Raw genomic sequence first — 23,910 nt, forward strand, 5'->3', positions numbered from 1 at the left:
TCTAAATTGAAACAGAATAAAATAAGGTGTAGTACTATTTGTCTAAGAGGGAACAATGCATGTAGGAATAAGGTATAATTTGGTGCCCTTTTCATTAATTATATGCCTTATTATTACAACTACATGGAGGGCATAATTAAAGGTATAATTGATCTAACTTTAAGAAAGAGACAATAAAATGCTGAATAGAATCTAGGGAAATGTAAGTGTTCAGTTTCAGTAGAGGAGAGGCTATTGATTACAGACCTATTGTAGGTTTTGTTTCACACAGTCCAGTGCAACAGACAGGAAGCCAGCAGCTTCTAGCATCCATAACACCCAAAGAAACAAGTGTCAGCCACATTGAATATGTCACACTGGCTTCCAATGCCCATTTACAGACCCTGCTCCAAATTCAGTATCAACTGGGCTAAGTATTTGACACAATTTTGACAACAACACAATTCGATCACAACTTTGTTTTATACTCCAGATCATTCAATGCAAAGTTTACTTCCAGTCTGTTACTACTGGCCGCCTCCACTTCACTGCAGCCCTTCTTTCTTTGAATTCTTGATAAGTATTTTTTGCTATCTCTAACGTCAACCACTTCAACATTTTCCTTTCTGTCCTGCCATCTTCCACTTGCTTAAAGTTCTGCTATATTAAGTCTGTCCTAGATTTCGCTACACAGACTACACTGGCCGGAATTCCACCACACAATTAGGTTACAACTGCAATTCAAAATAAACGCAGGATAATAAGATTTTTGCAAGTGAAAACAGGGACAAATTGAAAAACCTTGGGAACCTCTTGGACCGCTGTATTGTTACATATGTTGGGTGACCAATGGTAGGAATCTGTGCGTCGAGTAACTGAAGGTAGTCATGTACGTTATGACACCTCCCAGAAAATGTCCACCTTGAGTTGGCAACTGTACTAACACATCCAAGTATTGAAGATAGCAGTCTTGAACCACAGATTATTGTTTCAATGACATTTCTGGCTCTTTTCCTTCAATAGACTGAAACAAGGTTGCATATATCACAAGTTCCTAACATTCTCTTTCCTCCTCTAACCTTACTGTGCAATGCACAATATAAGACTACTCTCCATTTAAAAGCCTCCTTTATTTTCATTTGTGCACTGGATTTTAACAATAGATGTTTTTAGACTGAAACTGTATCTTAAAATAGCAACTGTGCCTAAAGTTTGGGAGATACTGTTTGCTCCCAGAACTACAAGCAGTAAAACATACGACCTTTCAGTGAGAAGTCTGGTTGAACATGCTATGTTTCTTAATAATAGTAGTTTTAACACCAGCTTGTGACTGGTAGGCACCACTGTCTTCAGCCAGAGGCTGACTCTCTTCTGGCTCCCAGATAATCATGGGGTTAAATTACCCATTATTACATATAAATTACCCCAAGTAACTATTCATCCCAGCACTTCCTAAAAGTCACCCCAGCTCTTATAAATTGCCAGCACCATTACTCTTAAGTATTTCACAAACATTTTGCACTCAAAGCTGTCTTATTCAGAGTGATATTTCTCCCCCTCTCCCCCAACAACAAGCCAAGCAGTTCAAAAACAGAGACAACACTTTTCATAGTCTTGTAAAAGTCTCATCCTTTTAGACACTGGCTTCCATTACAAACTGCATAAGGTCTTTCACACTAGCCTGTCCCAGGACTCCCTGACTGACTAGTCAGGCCATTCTGAATGAGGGGATGCTGAAAGGCAATCTAGGGGCAATCTATTTGATACTAGGCTCTGGACACTGGTTAACGGGTTTTCTGCACCTTGTGGGTTTGCTCCAGCATGACAACCTGATTCTAGCAGGTTTGCTGGCGATAAGTGGAACATAAAAAGAGTACGGTAAAGGAGAGAGGGCTCTGGGTAGGGAAAGTGAGGAGGCAAAACCAAGAGTTTTGAGTAATTTGGAGAAAACCGTTGAGACACCAAGACAATCCTGGCAAAACCAGGGCAGCTAGTGACCCTATTTAAGTCTCTTTCAGGCTCTACCCAGCTCTGTAACTGCTTCCTGCTGTATATTCCCAGCCTGGCTAGACTTTTTGTCCCGATTCTGGTCTGTTGTGTACCCCATCCCTAGTCCCTTAACAAAACAATTGGGGGGAGGGTGGGCGGTTAGCTGCTATTCCTAAAAATACACACACTTGTAAATCGTGTAAACCTTAGGGAATGTTTTCTCAAAGCTGGCAACATCTAAAACTCAATTTAGGGGTTTGACTGGATGGCTACAGCATGGTGCAGAACAACTTCAACAGCATGGGTTCAATTTCCATTCTGGCTAAGGTAGTTCATGGGGTATGCCTCCTCACCTTGCTCCATAGTGATATCATGGCATCATATTTGGCAACCCTCAGGCACCAAACTCACAACATGCTGGATTCTAGTGAGGGAATGAACTCAATTTCGAGTACTTGGCTAGACTTTGATTATTGAATTTGACCACTTTGTCCATTTCTTCAACAAATGAAATTTCAACTTCTGGCTGGCTTCAGTCCATGTCAGCAACAGCAGACCTGAGGATCTTCACCTGGGTTCTAACTATTTTCTCTGCCATCTTCCTTTCAGCAACATATTTATCCCTAGCCCACCTGAAGTGTTTCCCAGCCCTAACTCTGAATTGTTCTTATCCACATCAACAAATCTGGCAAGTCATTCTATTCTCAGCCTATGATCTGAAATCTTTCCTTCTCATTCTAGTTTGAAGATATATATGTCATTACTTTCACCAACCATTTGCTGACAGTGCTCTTTTGATCATTATATTACACGAAGCAATATCCCAGAGCGGTCAGAAAAGTTAAAAGGTCAGAAAATAGTTGAAATGAATGGTAGATCACTGTGATAGAAATCACAGGAATTTACAGAAGAATACAGGACCAAACAAAATGTCAAACACATTCACGAAATTGATTTGTAATAAAACAGTACAGATGTTAATAACATACAAATTTTAAAAAAAGAGAAATCATCCAAATATGTGCATCAGAGTCCAATGACAGTACTTACAGAACTACACCTGCTCTGTTCCCAGGCTGGCTATGTGATCTTTGATGGCCTGAGAGTAACCACAGCATTAACTATATATAAGACAGACAACCAGTGGTGCTGTCAATCACAATATTCTATCCAAAACAGGGGTTCTCAACCAAGGTCCATGAGAAGGTCAAGGGGTCTGCCAAAAATAACTGATCAACACTCCTTTCTGAGCCAATACCTTATACTACCACCCTTCTGATCTTGCCTAATTCACAATTCTGGGTTTAATATGGCCAAACTCATTGTTTGCTTTATTCAGTACTTTAAACAGGCAAACCAATTCCAGGCAGAAGAATGAGATAACAAGGTGTAGAGCTGGATGAACACAGCAGGCCAAGCAGCATCACAGGAGCAGGAAGGCTGACTTTTCGGGCCTAGACCCTTCATCAGAAATGTTGCTTGGCCTGCTGTGTTCATCCAGCCCTGCACCTTGTTGTCTCGGATTCTCCAGCATCTGCAGTTCCTACTATCTCTCCCAGGCAGAAGAATGACAGGTTTGAGGAGGGATGGGGTGAATGTTAAGCTTCAGTCATGGATTGGCAGGGCAAGCTAATGCAGATAAAAATAAATACACCAGGACGAGGCCAGCTGCAGTATACTGAAGTTATTATCAGCAATAATAAAATGATAGCTGACTTCTGCAATTCATTCAAAACAGGCAACAGCCCATGAATATTAACTAACCAGTCACAATAAAGTCACTAAAAGACAGTTTCTCATTTTGGTGCTAATGCTGAAGTTTAAGAGCAAATTCAGACTTGCTGTCTCAACCAATAGTGGTAAAAAAAAATCAAATTGCATCTAATTTCCAGTTATCAATTAAGGGGGTCAGAGTTAATGTGTAATACATGAAATTATATATGCAGCAGGCTCCAGACTGACTACCCTGGCCTGGACTCTCAGGCTGAGTCGAGGCTCCAGGCTTGCGGCCAAGGCCCAGACTCTTGAAGGGATGGCGGAGGACCCCGGCAACTGGCTGCAGCGTCTGGAAGAGCGTTGGATGGAATACAGAAGTATAGTACCTGCACATCCCCAGGCCCATGGCTACACAGTTCGGATGCGGGTAGTTGCAATGGCGGAGGCCTGTACCCAAGACCCCAGAGAACATCACAGAGACCTAGGACTCATTTCACAGATTCTGGCTGATATCAAGCAGTGCGTAGAAGAGCAGCAGAAGAGAAAAAGATGAGCTGTTTTGCCGTAAAATCTTGCATTATATTCAGCGTTTCAAGATGGTGCCGGAGGGTTGCAACACTTTGCATATAACACACGAGAAAACACTTTTCACTTTTTTTTTAAACATACAAGTTACAATAAATCTAAATCCTAAGATGTAATTATGGTCATTCAAAAAACGTAACTAAATACCACAGGCATTGTGAGATTCTGTCAAACTCATGAAAGAACGTTTCAATGTCATGTATTGTAATGCATTGGTTTGTGTTTTACCTTCCAAAAATGGGACAGTTCAGTCATTTTAGTGATTAAAACACAAAACAAAATCTGTAACAAGGCTAGCACCTATCTGATTCAAATGTTAATGGAAGTAAGACAAGTTTAGAGTTGCTTACTTAAATATTGTGATGAGGCTGCATTTAAACGGTCATTCTCTTTTTAACTACAGGCAGCTTTCTGTGGCTTCAGGAAACTTCAATATATTAAAGAAAAGGAGGCACTGAATGCACAAGCTATTGTCTTTACAGCACTGCTCGTGGGTCATCAACCAACCTCCCTCTGGTTTCTAATTTTCTCAATTTAACACTCACTCAATAGTGCACTGAAGATTAGAAAATTGATTGCACAGTCACATAAAGTGAGTGAAGACAAAACAAGTAAGAAAAACAGTTTTTATATAGAAACACAAGGCAACAGGTTCAGAAAAGGCTGCTTCTGACCTCATTCATGTGATCATCATGACTACCTGTTTCCATCTCTGTTAGATCACTTGACCTCACCCCATCTCAGGTCATCTGCATCTAAACGCCCCATTTGTGCCTTCATTACTTCTAGATCCCACTATTCCAACACACTCCTGTCTGTTCTCCTGCATTGAACCCTCTGTAAATTTAAGGTCATCTGAAACCTAACTCACCACATTCCCTGTTCCTTTTTCAACCCAGTGCTTGTTATACACACTGGCTCCCCATCAAGCATCACCTTAATTTTAAAATGCACTTTGTTTACAAATCCCTCCATAGCCTCACCCATTCCTTCCTCTAGAATATCCTCCAGCCCCACAAACTGCCAAAAATACATGTACCCTCCTAATTCTGGCCTCTTATGTATCACAATTTTAATAGCTCCTGTACTGGTGACCATGGCCTGGTTCTTCCAAGCAGTGGCAATAATAGCCAGATTGCTGCTTTGCTCAAAAACCCCTCTGTCTCAACCCTGTGGCACATTTTCTCAAGGTTGTTCGAGTTCAGCTTTCGAAGAGATGCACAGTATTCCCCAGGGAACTCCAGTGGAACAAGGTGGAGTTGGAGCAACACTGGATACATCGCCTTTATAGCACCAACTGCTTAAAAGGAGTTTATCGGTCCAGTGCAAATATCAGTGAATGGATGAATGTATGAATGTGGAGAAGGGGGAGTGTGTGATTGGGTAGGTGGATGGATGGATAGGGAGGAGAGTTGGAACGGAGCATAGTAGGATTGGCAGTATAGTTGGTAGTCAGATGGACAGTTTGGTGGGATAGTCAGGTTGAGGGATTAGTGTGTCAACTCAGGCAGTTTTCTGGGGGAGACTGGTGAGGATAGTCAGACAAATAGTCATGTCAGGACGTGTTGGGGTAGTCAAGTCAAGCTGTTAGCCTGATCAGGTCAGGAGGGAGAGGCGAGTAGGGTTGGTGGAGTCAGAACACTGCTGCAAGCTCTTCAGCCTCCAGACATCCTCTCTTTGCCTGCTCCACTTGTGCAGAGAACATGGTAGTATTATGTCGTACAGATTACTGCAAGGATCCGCTGACCATCCAAGCAGTGGAACTCTATCCTCATGAGACCTATTGTCTGCTCCATTATGGCCTTGGTCAAAGAACGGGTTACATTGTATCTACGCTCAATCTCAATTAGCCGGTTGCATAATGGACTCATCAACCATGGTAGCCCCGGAAAGGCATGGTGACCTCAAACACAGCAAGAACTCCACAACTTTCAAGGATTTATGCATAATAGCGGCCTCCAGGGTGCTGTGCACAAAGCTCAGTGAAGTGGTACTGATGATCACAGATGACGTGCACATTGAGGGAGTGGAAATTTTTCCTTTTGCTGGGCACAGCCATGTTATGATATGGTGCTTAGTGCAACATGTACAAACTGTCCCAATCTGTGCCTGGAGGAAGCCCAGCCTGTATAACTGATCTTGTCGTGGGGGAAATGAGATGAAGTGGTGTGATCTAGCACAAACAGCACTAGTAACAACCTTCATATATTTGTGGCTGGAGGTTTGAGATATCCCCTACAGGCCCCTAGTTGTTCCTTGGAAGCAGCCAACTGCAGAAAGGTTCAACACAGTTGTCACCTTGACGGCCACTGGGATAGGATGGCCATCCACTCCTGAATGGCAGATATCCCGCTCCAGCACCTACCATGGTTCTGTGACAGCATCTCAGGATATCCTGGATCTGCAGCACTCAGCGCCTCACTCCTCCGGAAGAAATAGCGGAGGATGAAAGATGCTGGCTCTTCCCTACCTTCAGAGGGGACCTCTTCATGTGGAGGCTGTTCAGCATCCACAGAGGCTGCTGCTGGTCCTGGGCTTGCTGCCAATTCTGTCCCTCCTCCCTTTCTCTGCACTTTTGTTGCATCACAGCAACAGGGACAATAACCCTATAGCTGGATTCACCAGTCACGCTTGCAATGAACCTGTGAAACAGAAAAAAAAACCCCAAATCCTCAAACGATGTGCGCAGTCAGCATTCCCATCAATCACAGATGTTGGTTTAGAACACTCCTCTTTACGGTGCGACATGAAGCATTCTGACAAAGGAGGGCGATGGAATTAAACATTGACATAGTCCCTTATTGCAATGAATGCAGCACCAGACATGTTGCAAAGAACTAGCAGAACATTGTAAGTGGTCCCTGAGTTCCGAGACCTTGTCCTCTCAGACCCATATCAGCCAACGAAGACAACAGTGCACATAAGAGCATCTGGCAATTTAGTTACTATTCAAGGTGAGAGGGAATCAGTTCTTTGCCCTGTGCAGCCTAACATTTTGCAGGTTCCATATATAAAGATTACCTGTGATTATATCTGCTGCACAGAAAGAGGGCAGAAATCTACAATAACCAATGACACTGTGGAGATTGGTCATGACCACAGATTCCACCCTACATGGTTGGATACTGCATATATCACACACACAATGCTGTGACTAGAGGACTGCAATCTTTACTGAGAAAGAGCTGGAATGATAGAATGCCCCTTGAAGGACCTCATATTATTTACGAATGGAGCCCATGTAACGAGACAGAAAAAAAAATTCACTGACTCTGCCCACTCTGGTTATGGTTGCAGCCATTTTCTATTCATATTTAGAAGCTGATCGAATATAGAAAGTAATGCAGGTCGCACTTGGCACAGTGAGTTGCAGGCCCATTCTAGTAATCAAGGCTTCCCCCACCTCCCCCCCAAACAAAATGCTCCATGTCCCTTTCTTCCTGGTTGTTATTTGACTAGTCTGAGAGACACAACTCTCCCACCCAATGTTGGCACTAGCCCCCAGATGTCAGTAAGAAGGACTTTGCAGAGTCAACAGGGTTGTCTTTGCTGCTTTGCCTAGATCAATGCTAGGTGGTCTGTACAGTTTTATTTCTTTGCAGTGATTGTCACAACTGACGGCTTTGTGGGTCGTTTTAGAGGGCGGAGAGTTAACAACTTTGCTGAGAGTCTGGAGTCACATGTAGGCCTGACCAGGTAAGGACGGCAAATTTCCTTCATGAAAGACATTAGTGAGCCATATGGGTTTTTCCAATAATTGACAATGGTTTCACGATCATCGATAGATTCTTACTTCCAGATCCATTTATTGAATTCAAATTCCACCATCTGCTGTAGTGGTATTCGAACTTGGTTCTCCGGAACATTAGCTCAGTTTCTGGATTGATAGTCTAGCAATAATACCATTAGGCCATCACCTCTCCATTGCCTGGACTAAGATCAGAAGATGCCCTTCTGATCTTCCTGTTCCTCGATCACCAACTGATGGTAATGCCCTTTGACTGGAGTGAAGATTATTCCCTTTGAGAAATGGCCATTTGATTGAAGATCACACAGTGTGTTTGCCATGTACTCTGTTGGTGCATGCTGCGGCATGGGATTGACTTAGCACAGTGTTATACAGCAACATGGCCCTCCCTGTGACTGATGACTCCTGATAAGATAAGGCATGGATTCGGTTAGTATTCTCTTAGTGAGTGAGCACTAAGAACAAGTGCAGAGCCCTGCAATGCAGCCTGCTCCAATTCATGAGCTGGGTGCCTGTTCCTGTGTGCAAAGCATCCTCACACAATATTTCAATGAAAGGTGCTAGTGTTTTCCAAAATACAGTTTAAAGTGTTTGTGTATTGTAAGTGGATTAGAGATCTGCTGTGATGATTCAGTGAGGCTGGCATATGACAGCTGCCAATATCTATAGATGGGTATAGCCATAGCTGCCCTTGGAGCATGCCCTTATGCCTAGAGTCCAAGATGAAGGTCTCGAGGAGCAAGCTACGAGTTGAAGTCATTAAGTCACCTCACTGACTTTCAGGTCGTGAACAGTTGCTGTCCAGTATCTACCCAGTGGTTGGGAGAATGGAAAACTAAATATTAATGAGGTGAGAGTAACTAATAATCATTAACAAAATGTTAATGCATACTGCAAACAGGCCTTTATCTGCACACGAGCAAGAATCTTGTCTTGCCGTTCAACACTTACAGTTAGAAAATGGGTCTTTTTGCTCTTGATGTGAAGAAGCACCTCACTGGCCATCTCATACCATTTTCCAAACTTTCTCACCATAGGCAACATCACGCAACAGCGGGGAAGATGCTGCACTCGGTTTTTCTTGAGAAAAGCGTCTTGGAGTTTATTAATGACACTAACTACTTATGCTGCTGTAGGATTGCAGATTTACACAGAATTTGGGTTGGTGCTTACTGAATACAGGGAGCAAATATATAGGAACTGCAATAACAGTAACGATGGTACTAATGGCTACTAAAGACGAGGGGAGTACTTTTATGTCATATGTCATGATATCAGATACACTGCTTTTCCTTTCTGGATACAATGCATTAAAATAATGGGAAATTTTGCAGCCCACTGCATCTGGAATGGTTGAAAGGCCATTGAATGGCATGGTTTTCACTCAGGGATAGGGAATACAGTCAGTTCCTCCTGCCCGTGAAGGCAGCCACAGGTTCAGCAGTGAGCCATGGCAGACTAGTTAAAAGGCCTGCCTCATGCTTCCACCTATCCTGAAGCTATTATAGCCCTTAGTCAATTTCTGTCTCTTCCATGTCCATTGACTCACCATGCCCCCTCCCACCCCAACTGGCCCCTTATAGCCCACAAACCAATTCACAGCTTTTCCATACCCATTCACCAAGATATACCATGTAGAACTAATTAACCTATACCAACAATGACATTTCTGGAACTGTTTTGAAGAGAACTAACCACTCTCAAATCTTAACTTGGAAAGAAAAGTTGGCATAGCTTCTAAATTACAGCTTGCATTTATTTGTGTCTTGAAACAAATCAAACTTAATGTAAATTTAATTTGAGATTACTTGGTGTTGCTCAGTCTTTGCTGGAAAGAAGCCTTTGGTAAAAGTTCAAAAATATATTGCTGATCTCCAGACAACATCCTAACAGATACATTTAACAATTGCTTTAAATCATGCCAATTTTAAGAGCTTACAGTAAAATAAATCAAAACTCTGTACACTTTTAAAAGAGAAGGAATAGGTGCTTATAATTAAGACAACATGCTTAACTGCATATCTCCAAAGAAGTGACGGTGCCTTTACACTGATGTTTGGTACTTTTGATGACAAAATCAACTGTAGTTTCTTTTAATCATAACATGCAGAACAGGAAGTCATAATGGCCTGTAGAGAATCAAGGTAAAAAGAGTGTAAAGGCTGTAATGAATAGGGTTAGTTCAGGTGTTCTACTCTATTCATAACACACTTAACATTCCTTCCCCTTTGACCTGAGAAGCCATATTAAGTTCCTGTTGTGATGCTGTGGACAAAATAACTTGGAACCTTAGTCGTGTTTAGTTTCAAGTGCATGTTATCAAGCTGGGATATGACTTCATCAGTATGGTCATTTTTAAGATGTGGCTTTCTAGGTGTTCATATTCACACAAAATAAAACAGTGGTTTCCAAGTTTTCTTTAACTTCTAAATTGACTGTTTTGTCACTGACTTCCAAAACAGTTCTCTGCCATTTCAGTACAGCCGCTGAACATAAGAAGGTTACAAGTCCACACAGAACACCATTCAAAACGGCCTTTATATTAATCAGGAATTATTCTTGGTGTGGTCATTAATAATCAGAAATTGTGAGTGTTGTACTTGAAGTGGAGTTCAACTGTTAGAATTTCAATATAGGCAGGTTGAGCTAATTTTACCCGGATTTCTCCAAACACTAGCTCAATTTTCTTTCAACTGTATCGCCAGCAGACTCAGTTACAACCTGCATTTTATTTTAACTGCAGCCACAACAGATTCAATGTTTACATCAATTGCGCCAAAGGAAACAGACACGAATGGAATGAGTTAGGGTTAGATGGATGAAGATGTCCGCTGCTTACTGTTTTAAATACAGAATAAGAAAGGATAACAAAATGAGTACATAAGAACGTAAGAACTAGGAGCAGGAGTAGGCCATCCGGCCCCTCGAGCCTGCCCCGCCATTTAATAAGATCATAGCTGATCTTTTTGAGACTCAGCTCCACTTACCCGCCCACTCACCATAACCCTTAATTCCTTTACTGTTCAAAAATTTATCTAGCCTTGCCTTAAAAACATTCAGTGAGGTAGCTTCAAGTGCTTCACTGGGCAGAGAATTCCACAGATTCACAACCCTTTGGGTGAAGAAGTTCCTCCTGACCTCAGTCTTACATCTGTTTCCCTTTATTTTGAGGCGATGCCTTCTAGTCCTAGTTTCACCTGCTAGCGGAATCAACCTCCCTGCCTCCACTTTATCTATTCCTTTTATAATCTTATATGTTTCTATAAGATCTCCCCTCATTCTTCTGAATTCCAATGAGTATAATCCCACTCTACTCAGTCTCTCCTCATAATCCAACCCTCTCACCCCTGGAATCAACCGAGTGAATCTCCTCTGCACCCCCTCCAGTGCTAGTATATCTCTTCTCAAGTAAGGAGACCAAAACCGCACACAGTACTCCAGGTGTGGCCTCACCAGGACCCTATACAGCTGCAGCATAGCCTCCCTGTTTTTAAACTCCATCCCTCGAGCAACGGCAGACAAAATTCCATTTGCCTTTTTAATTACCTGCTGCACCTGCAATCCTACTTTTAGCGATTCATGCACAAGGACACCCAAGTCCCTCTGCACAGCAGCGTGCTGCAATTTTTTACCATTTAAAACATAGTCTATTTTGCTGTTATTCCTACCAAAATGGATGACCTCACACTTATCAACATTATACTCCATCTGCCAGACCTTTGCCCACTCACTTAGACTATCTATATCCCTCTGCAGACTTTCAGTGTCTTCTGCACACTTTGCTCTACCACTCACTTTAGTGTCATCTGCAAATTTTGACACACCACACTTAGTCCCCAACTCCAAATCATCTATGTAAATTGTAAACAATTGCGGTCCCAACACTGATCCCTGAGGCACACCACTAGCCACTGACCGCCAACCAGAAAAACACCCATTTATCCCTACTCTTTGCTTTCTACCGGTCAACCAATCCTCTATCCATGCCAATACATTACCAGTAATACCGTGCAACTTTATCTGATGTAGCAGCCTTTGGTGTGGCACCTTGTCAAATGCCTTCTGGAAATCCAGATACACCACTTCCACAGGTTCCCCACTGTCCACCATGCAAGTAATGTCCTCAAAAAATTCCACTAAATTAGTTAAACATGACCTACCCTTCATGAACCCATGCTGGGTGTTCCCAATGGGACAATTTCTATCCAGATGTCTTGCTATTTCTTCCTTAATGATAGATTCAAGCATTTTCCCCACTACCGAAGTTAAGCTAACTGGCCGATAGTTACCTGTTTTTTGTCTACTTCCTTTTTTAAACAGTGGCGTCACATTGGCTGTTTTCCAATCTGCGGGAACCACCCCAGAGTCCAGTGAATTTTGGTAAATAATTACTAATGCATTTGTTATTTTCCCCCATCACCTCTTTTAGTACCTTGGGATGCATTTCATCAGGGCCAGGAGACTTGTCTACCTTTAGCCCCATTAGCTTGCCCAGCACTGCCTCCTAGTGATAATGATAGTTTCTAGGTCCTCACCTGCTATAACCTTCTTGCCATTAGTTTTCGGCATGTTATTTGTGTCTTCCACTGTGAAGACCGACACGAAATAACTGTTTAATGTCTCGGCTATTTCCTCATTCCCAGTTATTAAATTGGCCTTCTCATCCTCTAAAGGACCAATGTTTACCTTTACCACTCTTTTACGATTTACATATTTATAGAAACTTTTGCTGCCTGTTTTTATATTCTGAGCAAGTTTACTCTCATAATCTATCTTACTTTTCTTTATAACTTTTCTTGTGGTTTTCTGTTGGCCTTTAAAGATTTCCCAGTCGACTAGTTTCCCACTACTGTTTGCTTTTTTGTATGTGTTTTTATTTCAATCTGATACTTTCCTTTATTTCCTTAGACATCCACGGCTGGCTCTCTTTTCCTACAGTTCTTCCTTATCACTGGAATATACTTCTGCTGAGCACTGTGAAAAACTGTTTTGAAAGTCCTCCACTGTTCCTCAATTGACCCACCATAAAGTTTTTGCTCCCATTCTACCTTAGCTAACTCCTTCCTCATTCCTTCATAGTCTCCTTTGTTTAAGCACAGGACATAGGTACTGGATTTAACCTTCTCACGCTCCTTCTGTATTTTAAGTTCGACCATACTGTGATCGCTCCTTCCGAGAGGATCCCTAACTGTGAGATCATTAATTATTCCTGTCTCATTACACAGGACTAGATCTAGGATAGCTTGCCCACTACATTATATATTGTTCAAGGAAATTATCGTGGATGCATTCTATGAACCCCTCCTCAAGGCTGCCATGACCGACCTGGTTTGACCAATTGATATGTAGATTAAAATCCCCCATGATAATTGCTGTACCATTTTTACATGCATTAGCTATTTCTATGTTTATTGCCCGCCCCACCACGATGTCATTATTTGGTGGCCTATAGACCACACCTATCAGTGACTTCTTCTCCCTGCTATTCCTAATTTCCACCCAAATGGATTCAACGTTTTGTTCAGTGGAACCTATATCATCTCTCACTACCGCCCTGATATCATCCTTAAAAATCAGAGCAACACCACCTCCCTTACCTTCCCGTCTGTCCTTCCGAACAGTTTGATACCCCTGGATATTTAACTCCCAGTCATGACCATCCTGTAACCATGTCTCTGTAATGGCCACTAAATCCATTTGCCATGATTTGCACCGTCAACTCACCCACCTTGTTTCGAATGCTCGAGCATTCAGATAAAGTGCCCTTATGCCATTTTTTGCACCTTCTTTTTGGGTCCTATTACCTCCATTACTAACAGCTCTTGAGTTCTCCTTCCCTTTAACTTTTTTCCTAATTTTCAATGGAGTTGAAGCTTCCTCATCACCTGCTAAGCTGCTGCTTTGCCTTACATTAATTGTTATTCTCCCTCTACGCTCACTTCTCCCTTCCCCCCTACTTACTAGTTTAAAGTCCTATTAACCACCCTATTTACCCTTTTCGCCAGAACACTGGACCCAGCCCTGTTCAGGTGGAGTCCATCCCAGCAATATAGATCCCTCCTGTCCCAGAACTGATGCCAGTGCCCCATGAAAAGGAAACCCTCTTTCCCACACCACTCTTTTAGCCCCGTGTTTACTTCCCAAATCCTCGCCTCCCTATGCCAATTTGCACGTGGCTCGGGCAGCAATCCAGAGGTTATGAGTAATCCTATTGTAAAATTATGCTTTTACCATTATTATTCAATTTTTAAAATTTATACAAAATGGGACACACAGAAACACTTTAAGCTTATTCAAAGAAAGTAAAGTGACATTTATAAGGCATCTCTCATCAATTCAGGCCATAACAAAGCACTTTACAGCCAATTAAGTACTATTGAAGTGCAGTCATTGTTGTAATATATGAAACATAGTATCCAATTTGCACACAGCAATCTCCTACAAACAGCAACATGATAATGACCAGATAATCTGTTTTATTGTGGTTGATTCACTATTAACAGTTAGTGGCAAATGAAGGTCATAGCACGTATAAAGCCCTCAATAAGCCGCAGATGTTCTAGCTCAATTTCTGAAGTGAAGTCTATGTTATCCAAAAACAAACTAGTACAGGGTATCCTCACTTAAATTTGGCTTGCGTTTCTGAAAATTGCTAATTTCAGTTTACAGAGTTTGAGTGAAATATCAATTCACATTGGAACAGGGGCTGCCCTTACAATTCTGGCCAATGCTCCTGTAGGCCAGAAGGTGGGGGAGCTGCTGAACTGATTGGCACCTGTGTAGCTTGGGCTGGTGGCTCCTTAGCTTAATCACAACTGGGATGGGCAACAGCCGTTTGAACTATTTCAGTAAGCTGGTGTTGGGTGATAGTACAACAGCCACATTAGGGCTTGGTGGTTGGCTTCCTGGGTGAAAGCCTCAGGCAGCAATGCGGCATAAGGACAGACTGCAAGTCAGAAGGTTAGCAGCAGCCTCAAATCTAAGAAAAGGAGAGGTTATGCCAACATAACACCTGGTAAGTTACTGCATTAAACATAAGAACTAGGAGTAGGCCATTCAGCCCCTCGATCCTACTGTGTTATTTAACACAATCATGGCTGATCACACCTTGGCCTCAACTCCACTTTCATGCCCACTCCCCAGAACTAATTCAAAACCTGTCTATCTCCTGCTTGAATTTACTTAATGTCCCAGTGTCCACCACACTCTGGGGTGACACCAGGCCCAGAGTAATATGCCTCACTTCTAACTGCCCTGTAAGCAATTAGGGATAAGCAATAAATGCTGGCCAAGCCAGTGATGCCCACATTCCATGAACAAATAAAAAAAGTCCCACACTGTAAAATTCTGTCAGAGATTGCAAATCTTTAAAAATTGTTAAAAATAGTTTGCTGCAGTTTTACTTCTGCCAAGTTGACATTATTATTTTTCCAGTTTTAGCAAACATGTAACTCTGATGAATCTTTCAATGCTGCAATTATCAAGATTAAAAATGTATGTGGTTTATTTCAGATTTACCTCATAAAATACCAACAACAGAGCTAGTACAAGTCAGTTCCTAGCCCACCCAATATGAATCAATTCTGGTAGAATTATTTGAGGAATTCCTCACACATTACAAGCCAAACTCCAAGAGTCAGCAGTGATTACCTTCGACTAATGTTCTTATTATTCTTGCTAAATCTAGGCTCGCAGGCGAATTTAAATGTCTTATTTCCTTTAGAGAATCTCTGCTCTGGCACAAGTATTTATTTATCAACTCAAAGGAATACAGAACTGGAATCCAAATGTCAAAAAAAAACCTGCTGAGACTATTTCTTTGGCATTCCTCTTCATTACTCGCTTTTTGAAAAAATTCATTCATGGGCTCAGGATGTCATCATTTATTGTCTATTCCACATTTCTGAGAGTCACTTATTGACTAAACCAGGTAAGCATGGCAGTTTCCTTTCCTAAAGGACATTAGTGAACCAAATGGGTTTTTCCTGGTCTCATTAGATTTTTTTATTGAATTCAAATCCCACCATTTGCTATGCCAGGATTCAAATCCGGGTCCCAAGAACATTACCTTGTCTCTGGATTAACAGTCCAGCAATAATAGCACTAGGCTGTTTCCTTCCCGTAAACTACTTTAAAAAACGTTTGAACAGATTTCATATTTTAGACTATTTCATCTAATGAACAAACTGAAGAGTTAATCCAGTGGTTTTGTAAAATGACATCACTCACAAACAATGTTCTTGGCGACAGGGCCCAGACATCCTTTGATGAAACAGTTGTCAACTGTACAAGCAAGACAAGGGCAGGCGCGGTTTTGCTCTCTCATTTTTTTAAACTTAAGCCTCGCCAGGCACCAACATTTTTTTAAAACTTAAAAAATGTTGGTGCCTGGCGAGACTAAATTTTGAATACTCTGCAGCGACTGCAATAGTCAGGCTGAACATCAAATATGGGCAACTGTAACTCAACAATCACTAATTTCCAGTCACATAGAAGAACAAATATGACATTCAATCTCTCAAAACCCCTGTTCCACCAATCAATTGGACCATAGCCAATTTGTAACTTACCTCTATTTTCTCACCTTAGTTCCATGATTCTTAATGCTCACACCTGACAAATAAACTATCAACCTCAGTTTTGATTTTTTTTCAAATGACCATACCTCAATTGCTTTTTTGGGAAATCTGGGCACCACACCTCAGGAAGGACATGTTAGCCTTGGAGGGAGTACAACGTAGGTTTACCAGAATGATACCTGGACTTCAGGGATTATGTTATGAGGAGAGATTATGTAAATTAGGCCTTCTTTCTTCTAGAATTTAGAAAGGTAAGAGATGATCTCATTGAATTCTTCAAGACATTAACTGGTTGGGAATTCTAGAACTGGGGGCATAGTCTGAGAATTAGGGACAGACTGTTGAGGACAGATGTTAGGAAACACTTTACCATCCTTTATGTGTCAGTTGTTTGACACTCTTTTCCATCCACTGCCATTTGTGTTCGATCAATTTTTAATTTTAAATTTGAGACAGATAAATTTTTGTTATGCAAAGGTATTTCGGGATATGAGTTAAAGGCAGGTGTATGGAGTCAGGTCACAGATCTGCCATAATCTCACTGAATTGTGCATCAGACTTGGGGGGTTAAATGGCCTTCTCCTGTTCCTATGTTCCTAAAGAGATTTCCAGATTGCCACTAACTTGCAAAGAAGAGCTTTCTGACATTTGAAGTCCTTCCTTTTGTAACAAATAAACAGAAAACATTGGAAATACTCAGAGGGCACACCTCACCCATGGAGAGCGAAATAGAGCCAATGCTTCAGGTTGATCAGTACTAGAACAAGTTAGAAATGTAATTGGTTTAAAACAAGGGCGTGGAAAAGGGAGATCTACGATAGCATGGAAGACAAGTGAGATTAAATGACCACAGAGTTACAGGCAAAGTGTATATGTATAGGCAAAGTATATATGTGTGGACAAAGTGTTATTGAGGAAATACAGAGCCATTATCAAATATTTAGATGCTCATTATAGTAACCTCATGTGTGATTGAACGAGCAGCCAATTTTCTTTGCCAATGCTGCTAATGAATTATGGCCAACGGAGTGACATATTGGAGAACAGCTGAAATCCATCAATTAAACTGCAACAAAATAATGCAGGAATCGTCTTCAAGGGCAACTTGGCAATAAATCACATGCAGCATCTTACAAATAAAAACAGAAAATGAGAATGGGTGGGATGCAGAACTAAAACAAAAACAAGCTTGAAGTTTATAATAACAATAACAGAGCATGCTGGAAAAACTCAGTCACTGGACTTGAAACGTTAACTCTATTTCTCTCTACAGATACTGACAGACCTGCTGAGATTCTCAAACACTTTCAGTTTTTGTTTCAGTTCTTTGTTTTTATTATTATCAGTTTAATTTAGTATCATTCTTGTAGGCTGAATGCAAGTGTTCTGCTAAGTGGCCTACTAATATGCATTTGGTCTCCCCAGTGTCAAGGAGACCAGATTGTGAAAAGTGAATAAAATTTGTTGAATTGAAAGTACAGGTAAGTTGCTATTTCACCTAGAAAGGAGCCTGTGGGCTCTGGACAGTGGGAAAGGAGGAGGTATAAAGAGAGGACCATCATCTCTTTGTCACTGATCTCACCTACCTTCCTCCCTTCAGAGGCCTTTCTTTTTGTTCGTTCTTCCCTTCTCCTGAAACATTAACTTTGCAGATGCTGCCTGACCTGCTGAGTCTTTCCGGCCTATTTTTGGTCCCAATGTACATTGCATTCAACCAACTCATTAAGGCCGTTAATGATCATGGTCAGATTTGCCATAGCACTCTTAAACTCAAGGGATTGAGACAAAGAAATTCTTTAAAAAGGTTCCTGCTTTCAATCTGTTATTAGTGCAGGAACATGCGCGTATTTGGATATTTGATAAAAAAAGGATTGAGATTACCTGTGATTTATTCATCATGCAAAAAAAACTGTTAATTCCTTCCCTAGCCTTGCATGTACAAAACTGTCTAATAATGGTGAACTAATACTAAACACAAGTTGGCATCCTCTGGAATTTTTGGGGCATTTTCTAATCACAAAAGAGGAAGAATTGGTGTCAGTTTCAATCATATGAATGAGAACAGCGGTATGCTGTGCTCTACCCAAGACTCTCGCATTTGGTGTCGTGTGTCTTTGCATTACTCCTGCATTCCTCCCTACTCCTTAATGCTTTGTGTTTTGCTCTCCCTTGGTCCTGCTCTTTCAGGGCTCCTGCCAATGATTCACAGATTCTGCAATGAAAAGCATTTACATTGAAATGCATAAATGATACCCATTTTCTTCAAACCATTACTGAAATACTCCTAAAAATCAACTTGTGTCCATCATATCCTGAGGCGAGTCTTGAGCCAGACCTTCTAGCTCAGAGCTACCAGAGCATCGCAAGACCATCACTTGTAAGATACTTTACATGCACTTATACTAGGGAACTGCAATATTATAATTTAGATGTGGGACAAGAGGCAGCAGTCCATAACTGTTAAGTTGTTTGACAAAGGTCACTCAGGTTAAAATATTGAAATAACATAGGTTCTTCCGCAGCCCATTTTTAAGATTATAACTAGAGCATACTGTGAATTTACATGCCATCTTGTTCTAGTCATCTGTTAACTATAAGAAATTCTTCACAATACCTAATATCAATCTGCACAGAAAGGAATATTTACAAATGTTGGACAAATTATGGAGGCTTGAAAATAAGCACTAATTTTTCATTCAAAAGGGATAAAAAATATACTGTACAGAGAGAGCTTTTTAAGCAAACTTGAACTAAGAAATGATAGACCCTGGCAAAAGGCAAATATGCTGCAGGATTGGTAAACAATCACAACGTTGTTTGCAATATGCGAAATATCACTGCCACTTTCTCAACTTATCACACACATCTTTCATAAACTCTGGCATTAACATGGGTAGCGGTTAGACCAATCCGCAATGGAGAGAAATAAAAATTGCTCAGAAACTCAAAGACCTTTTAACCAATATTCTTAATTTATAGCCCTCAAACTGCCCATATTACTATTATCAGCAGTATTTCACCCAAGAGTTTTACAGCTCAAGCCATTCTCTATACACTCAACTTAAACTTTGGAAGGACAAATGCTATAATTGTAACACTGAACGTTTTTGGCTAAAGTGTACATAATATGAAAATTTCACTCATTCATCATTACATTTCATTGATACCCTAGTGACAAACTGAAATTCAATCTAACCCGCAATATAGTGCTCATTGATCCAATGTATAATAGATGTATAGTATTGGGTATAACAGATGTAATTAAAGACGTTATTTTCAAACATATGCCCCCAGCATGTTGCCCAAATACAAGGCACAAACCAATTCTATGACTTGTACAATAATGATCCACATCAGAAGCTTCACTTTGTAAAACTATCTTTAAATTTCATCAAATTTATAAGAACATTTATGAAAAATAGTTTAAGAGTAAGTCATATTTTTGGTGCTTTAAAAATGAACAATTTTTTTTCTTTTCCTACTTCTACGCAGGCTTTGGAAGGTTTTTGTTGGTGCTTTTATCATTTAACAAGCTGTCAAGAGTCTCATTTCATATACTGTAGCACGTCCACCACCAAGAATTCCTTTTCAAATTGCTATCATTAAACATGAATATTTATAGATTCAAAGACATGTTCTGATGCCTCATGTACTAAATGAACAGTCTGCGGATGTTGACTACAGGCCACTTAGCTAAGATGTGGGACATCAGAATTTGGACAACTCAGCAAGATATTGGAAGATCATCACTACTCATGGAATCATATCCCATCGCTGCCTTCATACAGATAAAATTAACAGGGAGAAACAAATACAGTAATTATTTCATTATCAACATTAATCATTGAATGATTATCAGGACAAGTTAAAACTGGAAGAGATAAAGGTTGTTAATCATAAAATATTTTTAGTATCTGACATTGAAATGAATATATAATGTGAAATACCTTCTCAAAATACATTTTCATTTGCATTATAAGAATTGCAACAGAATAAAAGTTTGTATAATCAAAAGCAGCAAGACACTTTTATTCTAACGGTCACAATTTAATTGGACTAAGGACTGTATTTCCCATTTAGCCTTTTTCCCATGTAATCCATATTTAAATAGCAGCATATCGGCTGAAATACAGTTGATGAATTTGGAACAGGCTGAGTCAGATCTGCATATGTGTCTTGTAAATTCCAATTTTAACCTGGATTTGCCTTGTGCACTTGTAATTTGGTTTAATTTAATTCTAATGGGGGGATGGTGGAGTATTTACCAATAATTCGGTGGATACAACAATCATGTTAACTAAGTCTAGCATGGGGATGCAGTGTTCGGTAGCTGAAGTACAAATAAGACTTAGCAGGTTTCGGGTTCAGGAAGTTTTCATACTGGCATTCAGCTAAAGAAAAAAAGAAAGAGGCTCTGCTAATACCTGCCTCTGACAATGAGTTCAAGTTTCTGCCATGTTTATTTATGTAAGTTCTCAATAGCTGCGGCCACAACAAAAAGCGACCTTCTGTATCTCTCCCAAATGTGTTGCGCAGTTAATCCTCTGCACAGGCATCATCCGAGCGAATGTCAACGGGAGCCATAGGATGAGAGAGCGTGTAGCTCCACCACTAGGCCTGTTCGAACTGCTCAAGCTGCGAAGGGAAGTGGTTATCGGAGCAAAAGAAAAAGCAGAAACAAATACCAATCACCCAGCTCTGAACATTAGAAACTAGAACATTGTTTTTCAGATAACCAGGAAGAGAAGAAGGAAAATGAAGCTGGCCGGACATTTGCTCACACTCTTTTTAAAAGTCGACGCGTTTGTTTATCTTCTTAACTCCCCGAGCTCCGCAGTTAAGAATCTTGTCCACCCCACAGACCAGTTTGTTTCGAGTGTTTATCTCGGGGCCCCTTACCTGGCGCCTGGACTGCAAACAAGCTCAAAAGCAGCAGAATAATGACAAATAGATGAAGACAGTCGACTCCGCTTCGACTCATTGACTTCTTCCTCTCAGCTTCTCTGTTGGTTAGATAATACATCAGAAAGCACTGTGGGAAATTCCTCTACCCTACAACTCCAAATATGACCATTGGACAGAGGCCACCGTTAATGGCCCTCTTATTTGCCAACGTTTTTGCTGATGTGTTAGACAAAAAAAAATTGTGGCTATGTTTGGCTAAAGAGAGGCTCTAGTATAAGAATTAGGTAGTTTCATTTTAACGCAGCGCAGAAGGTTGGTGAATTAAAAAGGAAATGTTCTGTACCTTATCTAATATATGCGTTTCTTTTTAAATGATTAAAATTTAGTTTTATATCAAAATTACTCCAGTGGAACGTGTCTTCTTATCAACTTCAACACGTTAACTTCTCAAATAAAGGGAAAAAAATATTGAACTTCTTTTTGACAAATATTCAATTCCTGAAATAGCCTGGTCTCACAGTTCAAGTTTGAAGATGTGGTAGTGGATGTTGAGGCAATGTATTTTTGCGGGGACATATTAAAATTTTAAATATACTTTAAAATTGTGTAAAACAATTTCTTGTTATAGCACCTTTAACAATGCTTTGCAAGATCGCAACAGACAATTAGCCAAGGAAGGAGGTACAGGACAGAAAATTGATCAGAGAGGTTTTAAGTGGCATCAAAAATATGGAGAGAGATGCAGAGCAATGCAGAGGTCTAGGCAGAAAACATCAGAGTTTGGGGCACTGACAGCTGATGACTTGGGAGAAACAAGTTGGAAGTGCACAAGAAGCAAGATTTGGAGAATCACAGATTTTGATAAGCTGTGTTCAACAAATTTTTGATTGATAAGGGGTTGCAGAGCTGAATAAGGCTACAGAGTATGGAAAGGTGATACTGTGGTGGGATTCGAACACAAAGATGAGATTTAAAAAATTGAGGCCAATGCCTGTCAGCAAGAACATGAATAATGATTGTATGGGACTTTGCATAAGATAGGCTACAGGCAATAAAATTTTTAGGTGAGCCCTTACATTTGACCAATTAATTATTAAAGTTCTTTGAAAACGTAATAATCAGGGTGAATAAAGAGGAACCGATATACATAGTATATTTAGATTTCAAAAGGCATTCAATAGGGTCCCACTTGAAAGGTTGCTACACAAGATACCAGCATGCAGTGTCAGGGACAATGCAATAGCATTGATAGAGGACTTGTGAACCAACAGAAAGTAGAGAATTGGAATGCGTAGATTACCATTCAGATCTGCAAACTAAAAACTAATAAGCAAGGATCAGAGCGGGGCCTTCAATTATTCTTGTTCCACATTAAAATGACTTGGATGAAGGCTCTGCAACCCTTGTCAATCAAAAATCTGTTAAATTTCACTTATGAAACTCTGTGATTCTCTGAATCTTGCTTCTTGTGCACTTTGAATTTCCTTCTCTGAAGTCATTAACTGTGAATGTCCCAGATTCTGATGTTTCCTCCTTAGACCTCTGTACTGCCTGGCATCTCTCTCCATATTTTTGGTTATGAGTTTAGTTTGTGACAATATGAAGATGGTTAGAAAGAAAGTTGTGAGAAGGATGTAAACACTCTGCAGAGCAATTTAGATAAATATGTGGGCAAAAATTTGGCAGATGGAGTATTTGGCAGTTGGAAAATATAAGGTTGCCCATTAGGAAGTAAGAATAGAAATGCAAAGAATTAATCAAATAAAGAGTGCCTCCAGAATGTTGTGGTACAGAGGAACCCTTCTATCTTTATACATTAAATACAAAATGTCTGTATGCAGGTACTGGAAGTAACTAGTATGACAAATAGAATGTTGCTCTTAATTGCACTGGAAATTATGCATGTCAGTAGGGAAGTCTTGCTACCAATATACAGTGCATTGGTGAGACCACACCTAAAGTACGGTATACAGTTTTGGGCATTTTGTGTAAGAAGGGATATACTTGCATTGGAAGCAGTCCAGTTTGAGGAATTTACTAATCAGATGCTTATGAGGAAACTTTAAGCAGGTTGGACCTAGACTGTACTCATTAAAGTTTAGAAGAATGAAAGGTAATCTTATTGATGCATAAGATTCTGAGATGGCTTATAGGGTAGGTGCAGAGAAAATGTTTCTCCATGTGGGGCACATCATCAAAATAATTTAAGACAGAGGTGAAGAGGAATTTCTTCTTGCAGAATGTTGTTAGTGTTTGGAATTCTCTCCCCTTCTTAGCAAGCAATGCAGGCTAGGCCATTTGATATATTCAAAGCGGTATCAGACAGAACTATTTTGACATTGGACATTTGACATTGAGCAGCACGGTGGCTCAATTAACACTGCTGCCTCACAGTACCATGGATCTGGA

General features: G+C 40.5%; 1 protein-coding gene across 2 annotated transcripts in view; it reads right to left on the reverse strand.

Annotated features, from left to right (window-relative positions):
* msrb3 (methionine sulfoxide reductase B3) overlaps positions 1–21,669 on the reverse strand; it is a 113,098-nt gene extending 91,429 nt beyond the window's left edge. The window contains exon 1 of one of the 2 annotated variants that reach the window (XM_048608009.1): positions 21,496–21,669. In XM_048608009.1, the coding sequence (XP_048463966.1) occupies positions 21,496–21,619 (124 nt within the window). In that variant the 5' untranslated portion in view covers positions 21,620–21,669. The remainder of the gene's footprint in view (positions 1–21,495) is intronic. The other variant, XM_048608010.1, reaches the window with a different exon arrangement.
* Positions 21,670–23,910: the final 2,241 nt, after the last annotated feature.

Source organism: Rhincodon typus, chromosome 18 (genome assembly GCF_021869965.1).
Source record: "Rhincodon typus isolate 14 chromosome 18, sRhiTyp1.1, whole genome shotgun sequence".
Lineage (NCBI taxonomy): Eukaryota > Metazoa > Chordata > Chondrichthyes > Orectolobiformes > Rhincodontidae > Rhincodon > Rhincodon typus.